General features: G+C 37.2%; 1 protein-coding gene across 8 annotated transcripts in view; it reads right to left on the minus strand.

The window, feature by feature from the left end:
• The window catches only part of rfx1a (regulatory factor X, 1a (influences HLA class II expression)), a 114125-nt gene that overhangs the window by 37017 nt on the left and 64575 nt on the right, over positions 1 to 12533 (minus strand). For 4 of the 8 annotated variants that reach the window (XM_069927258.1, XM_069927257.1, XM_069927256.1 and 1 more), the window contains 3 exons: positions 11206 to 11301; positions 6343 to 6446; positions 1758 to 2025 (listed from right to left, as the gene is read on the minus strand). In XM_069927258.1, the coding sequence (XP_069783359.1) occupies positions 1758 to 2025; positions 6343 to 6446; positions 11206 to 11301 (468 nt within the window). Of the gene's footprint in view, positions 1 to 1757; positions 2026 to 6342; positions 6447 to 8122; positions 8471 to 11205; positions 11302 to 12533 lie in introns of all 8 variants that reach the window. The other 4 variants (XM_069927254.1, XM_069927252.1, XM_069927251.1 and 1 more) reach the window with 2 other exon arrangements.

Raw genomic sequence — 12533 nt, forward strand, 5'->3', positions numbered from 1 at the left:
AGTACGGTATACAATTTATAATGTTAAACACAAAGTCTACCGAAGAGAAACAAAAGACAACAACTCATGCATGAAAATATATTTTTAAATGTTACTTGAAGAGTGCTGCATTCCACAAGTAATTTAAATAATTAATTTATCTACTGCGGCACTGCTTATGGACAAAAAAGAGAATGTTCTGAGACATTTTTAACTTGCTTTAACTGGGCACAAATCTGGCACTGCATATTAGTTATTGTAAAACTTTAGTTTCATTGATTGCTTATATTACAAAACAAGAGGCTAATCTTTAACTCTATTTTTATGGAGAAGAACATTGGAAATTTGTCCTGTTTTTAAACTTGTCACCATCTGTCTCTGCTTGCCATCTCTCATCCCAAATCCATTTTTTTCCCCCCTCACTATTTTTGGCTCTTTCTCATTCTCCTTCTTTCTCTAAACCTCTCCACCCCCATTATCTTTCTTCTCTACATTTCCACTGACTGCTCTGCCAAAAAAAGTACAGGGTTCACGTATGTATTAATGATGTGCCACTATACTCATTTCTCATGCACTCAAATTATATTTTTATATTTAATAAAAATAAACGGTTCTCTGAAAGTGACCTGCCTAAAATACAAATCACAGTACCAGCGACAGGGGTTTGAATCCCGTGCTGTCTGTAAGGAGTTCATGTGTTCTCCCCGTTTTTGTGTGGGCTTCCTCCGGGTGCTCCGGTTTCATCCTACCCTTCAAAATGTGGGGGGGGGGGTGTTGGTCAGTTGGGTGTAATTGGGTGGCATGGGCTCATGCGACCGGAATAGCCTGTTACCATGCTGTAGGTCTAAATTTAATTGTAAAAAAATTATTCCACAAAGCACTCCTGTTCACTTTGAATCAAATGAATGCCTTGTACCTTTTAGTGTGTTTTGCAATATGTCTGATGTAAAAGGCTCAGTGTACTACCAGTTTCAAAGTCCAACAGAAAGTTAATCCCTTAATATTTCTCCAAAATAGTTCAATATTTTATTTAAGAAATGATGTTATTATTAACCACAATTAAATATCATTGGTAAAATTATGTACCAAGTCTCTTAGGTATTTTATAATATGCAGCAATGTAGAACCTTGTAATATTCTAAAAGAAAACATACTGGCTTTTCCATTCATAATTTTAGGAGGTGGTTTCTGCATTTCTTGATTCAACACTAGTTCGATAAATAAAAAGCTAATCTAATCAACATTTTTTCATGCTACTATAGAGCTATGAATTTGATTTTGTGCCAAAACAAAAGTGTTCATTCCAGCAATTTAAAGTACAAGAAATCTAAACATAGTCACATAATACTCCATTCAAATATGTGATATGTAAATATGTGATTCATCATAAAAAAATGATAATAAAACTCAATTGAAATGTATTATTTTTGTCTTAATTTTTTATTTCAATTTTGATGCACAAATTCTTCTACAACTACGTTTAATATTATTTCACAATAGAAATTATTCTTGCTGTTCTATAAACCAATATTCTCAGTTTTCTTTTCCCCAAAAGAGCATTCCAAATTAAAAATGCACTTTATCTAGAAAAAGGTGATTAGATTTGGCCTCAAAAGCGAAAGAATTTAGTGCAACCCATGATTTTGTGATTCAGAAATTCGACCATCTGTTTGGGAGATAGGTGTCGTACAATTGTGCTACTGGACCACCCTTATTAAACAATACAAAACAGAAACCCCAGGGGAGTCAGCACTTGGAAGAGTTGACCAGTGACTCACTGTGGCTGGAGAGGCACGCATGGTGTGACTGTAAGACTGACTGGAGCTCCCCAGCATGTAACCTCCCTGGATGACATAGGTCCCTCCTCCTGGGTTGGCCACAATCTGCCCTCCCGTGACATACATTGGCAACGTTCCACTACTGACCACGTTCTGCGAAGTCACCGGCGTGGCAACCTGGTTTGGCGTCTCCTGAGATTCATAGTAACTTCCACCTGTGTTCTGGCTGTACAGCTGAGTTTCTGAATAAGGGTAGTTGTTTGAACGTCTGAAATTAAAAAAAAAGCATGGTAGTAGATCCACAAAGATGGCTTTAGTGATGGTTTGTTGACTTAAATTTAAAAACTTCTAAATATTAAAGTTTAAAGAAATCACACTTTTTGATAGATATCTAGTATGATAATATTAAATATCAGATACCATATAGGATGACTCTGTATGAGACGAACCAGGAATTTCCACCTAAAATGTTGGTCTTGAGTGATACCCTTTGTAAAAGACATCACCACCAACCACCCCCCAACCCCACCAAATTACCACTGACCAGTGGATACTGTAAAAAGCAAGTCATAATATTTTAATAACAAATTATTATTTAAAGGTTTTAATTTTTTGGTATTTTAAAATAAACCACTGTTAGCTCCTGTAACAGGCCATTTAAAGCCTGTACAGAACTGACAGCAGACAGACTGGGTGGATGGACCCTGCAGAGAAGAGTTGAGACTTCGCTGATAACTAACGGGGCAAACACAGGATTGCATCAGAGCCAGCAGGAAGTTGCCAGCGGTGTTGAGACTTCAAGGTAAGAATTTTAGACCTGGCATATAGGATGACCCCGATTTTAAAGGTGACATTTTTAAGTTTCACGATTATCCTATATAACGGCATAAATGGTACATCAAAATGAATCTGAAGTTACAAAATGTGTGAATTTAGATTACGGAATGGAGAGGAGATTGCACCGTGTAAAGGTAAATATTTCTTGAAACAAATTAAAATTTGTTTGAAATAAATCAGTTAAACCCATTATCTGGAATTCAAACAACTGGCCAGCCTCAACCAACAAAAAAAAATTGCATAAAATTCTTTTCTTTTCTTTGGCTTGGCTTCGCGGACGAAGATTTATGGAGGGGTAATGTCCACGTCAGCTGCAGGCTCGTTGGTGGCTGACAAGTCCGATGCAGGACCGGCAGACACGGTTGCAGGGGTTGCAAGGGAAAATTGGTGGGTTGGGGTTGGGTGTTGGGTTTTTCCTCCTTTGTCTTTTGTCAGTGAGGTGGGCTCTGCGGTCTTCTTCCAAGGAGGTTGCTGCCTGCCGAACTGTGAGGCGCCAAGATGCACGGTTTGAGGCGATATCAGCCCACTGGCGGTGGTCAATGTGGCAGGCACCAAGAGATTTCTTTAGGCAGTCCTTGTACCTCTTCTTTGGTGCACCTGTCTCGGTGGCCAGTGGAGAGCTCACCATATAACACGATCTTGGGAAGGCGATGGTCCTCCATTCTGGAGACGTGACCTACCCAGCGCAGTTGGATCTTCAGCAGCGTGGATTCGATGCTGTCGGCCTCTGCCATCTAGAGTACTTCGGTGTTGGAGATGAAGTCGCTCCAATGAATGTTGAGGATGGAGCGGAGACAACGCTGGTGGAAGTGTTCTAGGAGCCGTAGGTGATGCCGGTAGAGGACCCATGATTCGGAGCCGAACAGGAGTGTGGGTATGACAACGGCTCTGTATACGCTAATCTTTGTGAGGTTTTTCAATTAAAGAGGTAAAAAATATCAAAATTTAAAACTGGCGTGCCTCGCCATTAGTTCACTAATCCATGCAACAGGCAATCTCTCATGCAACGAGATAATTCACTTATCCAGCATCTACCAATCCCCATAGTTGCTAGACACCAGGGGGTTTACTGTACAGGTGCTCATTGTCTTACGATGGAGTTGCATTCTGATAAACCCACCGCAAGTGGAAAGATCTTAAGTTGAAAAAGATACAGTACCGCATCTACAGAACATCATAGCTTAGCCTACCTTGAACATGCTCAGAACACTTACCACAGCCTACAGCTGGGCAAATTTATCTAAAACAAAGCCTATTTTATAATTAAATGATGAATACCTTTTGTTCCACACTGAAAAGAAATCATAAAACAGTGATAACAACCATTGTAACTTCAAAGAATCATAAGTCAGACCTTCATACGTAGAGGAGCATCTGTATACAGTAGTATAATTTAATGATTCCTGCATATTCATTACAATAATCTGAAATTCTGTGATCAAGATCAGAAACAGTTAAAATTGCCTATTAAAAATGCATCAATCATACTTTAATTATATTGGTTGCATCAATTAGCAAATAAATAATAAATCAAGCAATGTTCATACCAGCAAGAATTAATGTCTGCTTTTTTATTTAGAAAATTCACATTTCCTTCCTTCAAATATTTACGACTGTTTGATTTTGGTGTAGTTTCTATGCTCAGTGAAGATGATGATCAATTTTATATTTACTCACATGAATTAGCAATTGCCAATATGTGGTAACGATAACAAAGGTAGGATGGAGATTAGGGTAAAAGGTAAAAAAGAGAATATAGGTGAGGGTCATTCTCTGAACTGCATATATTTTAATGCAAGAAGCATAGTGAACAAGGTAGATGAGCTTAGAGCTCAGATACTTGAGGTCATGATATTGTGGCAATTAGTGAGACCTGGCTACAGGAGGGGCAGGACTGGCAACTTAATATTCCAGGATACATTTGTTTTAGATGCGATAGATCAGGGGGTAACAAAAAGGGGGAGGAGTTGCTCTGCTTGTTAAGGAGGACATTACTGCCGTGAGATGGCAGGATGATCTGGAGGGATCATCCAGTGAGGCTGTTTGGGTGGAATTGAGGGGTGAAGGAGGCATGAGGGTGCTAATAGGGGTGTATTACAGACCACCAAATGGGCCGTTGGAACAAATTTGTAAGGAGATAACGTATATGTGTGAGAATCATAAGGTAGTGATCATGGGAGATTTTAACTTCCCTCACATTGATTGGGAAACCCATACAATTAGAGGGCTGGATGGACTAGAGTTCGTTAAATGTGTTCAAGATTGTTTTCTAAATCAATTAGTAGAAGAACCGACTCGGGACGGTGTAATACTGGATCTCCTGTTAGGGAACGAGCTAGGTCAGGTATCGGAGAAAAAAATTGGAGAAATGCTGGAGAAAAAAATTGGGTCTAGTGATCATAACTCTGTTAGTTTTAGGGTAGTTTTAGGGAAGAGCAAGGAGGGGCCTAAAGTTGAGGTTCTGGATCGGAGAAAAGCAAATTTCGAAGGAATAAGAAGGGATTTGGGGAGTATTGAGTGGGACAGGATATTTTCAGGTAAGGATGTAAATGAAAAATGGAGGATATTCAAAAAAGAAATTTTGCAGGTACAGAATAGATATGTCCCAGTGAGAATCAAAGGAAAGGCTGGAAGTCATAGGGAGGCTTGGTTTTCGAGGAATATTGGAAATTTGGTTAGGAGAAAAAGGGAAGTGTACAAGAGGTATAAAGAGCAGGGAGCTGAGAATTTGAAGGAGGACTACAAGGAGTGTAGAAGGAATCTTAAGAAAGAAATTAGAAAGGCCAAAAAAAGGCACAAAGAGAGGCTTTGGCAGACAGAGTAAAAATAAATCCAAAGGGTTTCTATAGGTACATTAAAAGTAAAATGGTAGGCTATTGAGATGTGCAGAGCAACAAAGGGATTGAGGAGTGATGGTTAAATAGTACCCTCAAGGCTGATATTCAGGTAGATGGTGTGGTGAAGAAGGCATTTGGAATGTTGGCCTTCATAAATCGGAATATTGAATTCAAGAGTAGGGAGGTTATGATGAAATTGTACAAGGCATTGGTGAGGCCAAATTTGGAGTACTGTGCACAGTTTTGGTCACCAAATTATAGGAAAGATATAAACAAAATAGAGAGTGCAGAGAAGGTTCACGAGAATGTTGACAGGATTTCAAGGTTTGAGTTACAGGGAAAGGTTGTGCATATGAGGGCTTTTATCTCTGGAGCGTAGAAGATTGAGAGGGGACTTGATAGAGGTGTTTAAGATTTTAAAAGAGACAGAGAGTACATGTGGATAGGCTTTTTCAATTAAGAGTGGGGGAGATTCAAACTAGAGGGCATGGTTTAAGATTGAAGGGGGAAAATTATAAGGGGAACATGAGGGGAAATTTCTTTACGCAAAGGGTGGTAGGGATGTGGAATGAGCTTCCGGCAGACGTGGTTGAGGCAGGATCATTGGTTACATTTAAGGAAAGACTGGATAGTTACATGGAGAGGAGAGGACTGGAGGGGTATGGACCGGGTGCTGGTCAGTGGGACTAGGAGGGTGGGGATTTGTTACGGCATGGACTAGTAGGGCCGAATTGGCCTGTTCTGTGCTGTAAGTGGTTATATGGCTTTCTTTTGTACTTCGAAAATTCTCTATTTCCATCTTATTTTTTTAAATATACAAACTTCCAGCCTTAAAAGCATCATGTTCCATTATCACATACATTCTTTCACCAGTTTTTGAAGGGTTTTGGCAGGGAGTTATTTCTACTTACATTGTGCTTCCTGTATAGCTGGCATCACCCCCTTCTACATACTGCACCTGGTTCGAGTAGACATGTTGAACAGGCTGCACTGGGACCTGTTGCAACTGTTGAACCTAAATGTGGAGGTTATCGAAAGGGAAAAGGCAATTATGGTACAAAATATATTGGTTTAAAATATTAACAGCAAGATACATGTTGAAACAAATTGCTACATTTTCATTTATTTAGATCCTAAGAAATTAATATGATTTAAGTTCTACATTAAATTTCTGGGCATGAAGATACCATAATGACAAGAGTGCCTCCACTAATCAGAATGGAAACATTTAGCATGGTGGAGCACTGTGCCATACACCTGGAATATCTTTTCCTTCCTTAGTTACCACTTCAAGCTTGGGGTGGGTGCTAGGGAAAAGATGAGTCAGGCTCAGATCCAACAGGCCAAGTGAACAAACATCCCACCAACTTAACTGCTAAGGTTCATATATAAAAGGAAGCAACTGACCATTCAATTGCACCCCAAGCAAGAGTCTCCATTTTGAGGAATTATAAAAATTGGTATCAAGAGAGAGAACATTCAAGCACAATTAAATAATTGAACCTCTACCTGCATCACAGTTCTATGGATGTAAATATTTGATTAAAAATAATTCTACTGCTCAATTATTACCCAACGTGATTTTTCAATTGCAAATTCCACTACTCATTTCCATGAGTAAAATTTTATTAAATAAATTGTTTTCAGCCACTATTTCAAATTACTGTGTGACAACAACTTTTATATTGAATTATCGGTCTGGGGAATTATGCAAGCACAGCAACTCCTAAGCACCAATTAATTGATTGCTGTTTTAGTTTTCTAAATGATTGCAGGTCCTAATGCAGTTCAGTCCATAAATAATGTGTTATATTTACAACCCAAAACTGTCACCAATGAGACAATTGACAAAACAGGTTAAAAATAAAATCCAAATGTTGAAATATTTACTGAAATGCTTTGTGAAATATTCCTTAAAATTTATTTAAATTACACATGAAAAGTGCAGTTATCCAAGATTACCTATCCAACTAAAGTAACTGCTACAAATATTGCAAGCTTAGTCTTAACATATGCTATTTTAAAACCACACAATAATTACTTTGCACAACTTTCCATTATTTAGCGGCCTCAGAAATTGCCCATAGGGAATAAAGATCAAAAAAATTAAGGTTATCTTTGAAAGGGAGTTTGAAAATTTTTCTTTATATTCAGTTGTGGCAATAACAAAATATCTGCTATATTAAAGAGATTGGGTTTTACTATTTTTTTAAACACAATTTAAAAATGATTTTAAAAACTAATTTTTGATGTAGATAAATTAAAACACTGAAAAGATATTTTTAAATAGGAAATCAATAGATTCTTGGATTTCCAGGTGATCAAACTTCCAATCTGACTTGGGACAGAAATGCTCAGCAAAAAACACAAATGGGCTTACCAATTAAAATCTACTTCTTCAGACAAGAAAAATGTTTATCCTTAGGGCAGAGGTCCAACAAAAAATATGATTTTTTTTAGAATTTCCCAAAGTAATATAATTTCAAAACCAATGGCTTTTAAATAATACAGTTACACAATTCAGGAAAGCATAGCAATCTCATACAAAGGAAAAATGTTCTAGATTCTGTGATTCCATGTTTACTTAAAATACAATATTTAATAGGCAGATAAATATCAACACAGTGTGCTAAGGGATTTGAACAATGAAGACTCCCATCTATCCTTATGATTATTTCCTATTTAACCTACTTTAAGTGCAGTTGGTCCAGTTCCGAAAACTAATGCCTGAGGGACTCGCTGAACCTTGACTCGCTGCTCAGGGCTGGCTGGTAACATGGAGAAAAATGGAACCTGCTCAATAATCACTTTCTGCTCTGCGCTGGGAAGATGCTGGGGTGTAAATCGAATCACTTCAACTCTCGGTGCTGAGGTAGAGGGCATCATGTGTAGGATGTGCACTTTGTGCTCTGCACTCAACGCTTGGGAGTTTCCTAACTGATGTTCTTCGTGAATACTGTTCTTTAAGCTGGGAGAATCGGCAACTACCTGCAGCTTCTGATCTTTCACTGTCAAACTGGAAATCTCATTCTCCGTGCTCTAGTGTATAATACAAGCAAATTATTCATACTGAAACAAATGTTTTAAAACGTCACAAACTGGAAATCTCATTCTCCGTGTTCTAGTGTATAACACAAGAAAATTATTCATATTGAAACAAATGTTTTAAAACATCACAAAGGCAGAAGATGAACATGCCAGAATGGAAATGAACCAAGAAACCCATGAATAATTTTAATGATTTGTAAAGGTAGAAGGAATTAACTTTGTAGATTTTCAATCCCCCTCCCATAGTATAAACTTATTCTTAAATTAACATGAAAAATTCTAACTTAGAAACAGCTATGACAGAAAAGAAACAACTCATTAGGTTCATAAAGAAATGATTAAGGTACATAATCTATGAAATATATAAATTGGAACTATTTATCAATTATTTGGATACAAATGTAATTCCATTCTCCAGCATGGTCATCCCCTTAACTTAGACAAGAAATTTAATGTACAGTTGAAAGAATTCAGAAACATGAATATTTTAAGACAACTTCAACAACTACATTGGTTATGACAACATGAATGTAAAAGTTGAAATCAAAATGCAGATTTAATATTTATCTAAAAATAGCACTTCAAATACAATTATGCCAATCAGAAGACGGTGAATCTGTGGAATTCATTCATTGGAGGCCGTCATTGCCTATGTTTAAGGGCGTCAAAGGTTATGGGAAGAAGACGGGAAAATAGAGTTGAGAGGAAAAATATATCAGCCATGATTCAAGCAATGGAGTAGTAAGCATGGGCCTAATGGTTTAATTCTGCTTCTACGTCTTATGGTCTTAAACTGCACATTTTGTAAGGATCAGAACTGACTATAATTAAATTATTGGATTAATAATGACATTTTTAAAATATATGTACATTATGAAATGATATTGGAATAAATAAAACTATTAGGACATGAAAAACCATCAGTGGAATGTGACACAAAACTTTACTCACTAGGACTCTTGATTTTTTTATATGGTAAGAGCCTGGGAAAGTATGGGGTTTTACAATGTTTGTTTTATGACTTACATAGCTCATGATTGAGTGGCAGGGCAGACTCGATGGGCTGAATGGCCTATTTTTCTTGCTATGTCTTATCATCTTATAATGGCCCAGATTTTCCTGACAAATGATGAATGGCAGTTCTATGTGGAATCACCAGCATTTCACTTCATAATTGTTAGGAAAAGCAGGCATTGGAAATTTGTGATTCATTTTCAACATATTTAAAATGTCAGCTGTGAAGAAGGTCCAATTATGTGATTCGAATTACAGTCAGAACAATCTATGCTGTACCAACCCTTGTCAACCAGGTTGGAGCCAATTGTATAGATTAAATTGCCTCTTGAAGATCCAATTATGAGAGGAGCAAATGTGGATAATTTGATATTCCCAAGAAATTCAAGGTCATTAAGTTATATAAATAAGCATTGAAGCCAACTCCACATATTAAAAAGCTGTAACAACAGGTTCTTATGTCGTGGTTCTAATATGGAACAAGGTATCTCAGGATGCTTCCCAGTGATGTTCAGCGAACAAAATCCAGCAGTGGGATAATGTCAGCGAAGGTGACACAATCTTGGTCAACATTGTAGTTTGATGAAGAACAGAAATAGTGGAAAACTGGTGACAAGGAAGCCAAGAACAGTGCTTGAGGACCTAGGCAGCCACTAAAGGAAAAGGATTTAAAATCAGACCAACTTGCCTTGCTGTCTCTGAAACTTTCAGCAACAATTATAGCTTTTAGACGAGTGGAAAGAAAAATGGAGAGAAGTGTATGTCCCTTCAGTTTAGAATATAACAGCTCATTCTTGCTTAAATTTCAACAACCAAGTCTGTTCTAGGTAATGTACTGAATAGTTCAAACATCTGAACAGTAATATCACCACGATGGCTACTATAATGTCATTTCTGTTTACAACTGTTAATTTGAGAGGAGCAGAATCATAATTAATACAGCTCTGATTATCCAAAATGGTCAGGGTCAGGCCTATGTCGGACAAACTGGCATTTTGTTTTATAAACAGCCCAGTAGCAACAGCAAATCATTTGTATCAATGTTTAAACCACAACAATCAACAAGAGATGGCCTTTTAAGCATTAAAATAATGTTTCATTCACACAAAAAAATGCGGGCCGCGGCCGATCCCTGACATTATCCCACTGCTGCTGTCGATCACTGGGGAGGTTTCCCAGTATGGTGGAACACTCACAGCTGAGTCGGCGGGCTCCTGCCTCCCCAGAGCTCCCGACCTCACCACTTGAGTCCTGACTCTGAATCCTCCCTTAGGCTTACTATACACCGGGAAGTCCGGTGTGCGTGTGCAGTAGTAAGCTGAGGGGAGAGTTTGGAGTCAGCATTGGGAACTCCGCTGTGTTTGAGAGGGAGAGTTGAAGAGAAAAATCAACAGGGTAAAGAAGAAATTGAAAGAGAGAGAGGGGAGGAAGTTACCTGAAACGAGGACAATCGTCTTTTTTTTTCAACCTGTGAGGTCAGTTTGGCTCTGAAAAAATTTTCAGATAAATGAGGATTTCTGATTTGTTTCAGATATCCTCACTTATCCAATTTTTAAAATTTTTTGGATATATGAGGATTTTGGAGAATCCGATTTTGGATAATTATTTTACTGTAGTTAACAAAAACAGCCGATCACAATTTAAACCACAAGTTAATTTGTGTGGAATAAAAGCAAAAAGTAGAAATGAAAAAAAACATGAGCAATGTTTACCTCCTGAGAAACATGAACTTGCTGTAGGGCTTGTACTGACAACTGTTGAACCTGGCTGGTTTTTGCAGTCTGTGGTGTAGCTTGTACAACAGATCTCTGCAGAGGCAAAATACAATCAATTAAACTGCTTCCAGCTTGAACAGCAATTTTTGAAGAATTGCCTTTTGAAGAAATAGCTAATAATTTAACAGCTACTCTTATGCAGAAACCCAAATAGATTGCTGCATAAGAATCTCCTCACTAGAATCCTATCAAACTGCATCACATAATTATTTTTTCTTAATGCACCAGAAAACATGTTAAAAGCAGGAATGGTTTCTATCCCAAATGCTTGAGGTGGGAGATGCCAGAATCAGCTGTAATAATGACACAGAATCAGGAAACAGTAAAATATCTACATTACCCCATAACAAAAACAATTAAAATACTGACTGTGAAAAATAATAATCAAAATTAAAAGCTTCTTCAGGAAAAACTAAAAGCATTGATTGATACCTTCAACTGACAAGGGTGAACAAAGGAGACAACAGAACTTCTGCTCGATGTAATTTTGACAAAACTACTCCTTTTGAGTATAATTTATACCACAGTTTTGTCATAAAGAACAACATTCTTTAATTGCCAACTGCAATAGGCACTACAAACAAACGGCAAAATATATGTAAAATCAAACATTTTTAAAATCTGCTTCACTGTTATAGATAATTATTTCCTACTCTTGGAACAATGTCAACCAAATTTATTAAAACTCCAAGAATGACAGGACTATTTTAAAAAGGTTATGAGAAGAATTGAGTATTTACCCCAAAAATGATGATGGGTTATGAGAAAACAAATAAGAAAATTTAGTTGCATTGGTCAGAAAACTATCAATTAGAAAGATGTTCACCCAATGTATGAAGGTTAGCCATTTTTAAAACCAGTTTTCTGTGGCATAGAATGTTATCTGAGGAAAAGTGGTGGAATCAGTTTTCTTTGTATTCACATTAGAATTGGAAGGAGTTTAAAAGATTTAAAGCATGAAGCAAAAACATGGAAATAGCACGAGGTGTATAGTTCTTTCAGGAAACTGGCAGAATCATAATAAACTGAACAATCTCCAACTGTCATGTTAAATTCTAGGATGCTGTGACCTTGATATGCTTTCATGAGCCAGTCACATGCAAGACAAATCTGAAATCAGAAACACATACTTCCAGAATATTTGGAATTGAAAACGTACATAATCATGAAGCTTAAAAGACATTTGAAAAAAGTGCAGTACAGTAAAATCTCCGTTATCCAGGTTCAAACAACCAGCTAAAAAATTGCAGAAAATAAAGAGGTGA

Source organism: Narcine bancroftii, chromosome 3, assembly GCF_036971445.1.
Source record: "Narcine bancroftii isolate sNarBan1 chromosome 3, sNarBan1.hap1, whole genome shotgun sequence".
Classification (NCBI taxonomy): Eukaryota; Metazoa; Chordata; class Chondrichthyes; order Torpediniformes; family Narcinidae; genus Narcine; species Narcine bancroftii.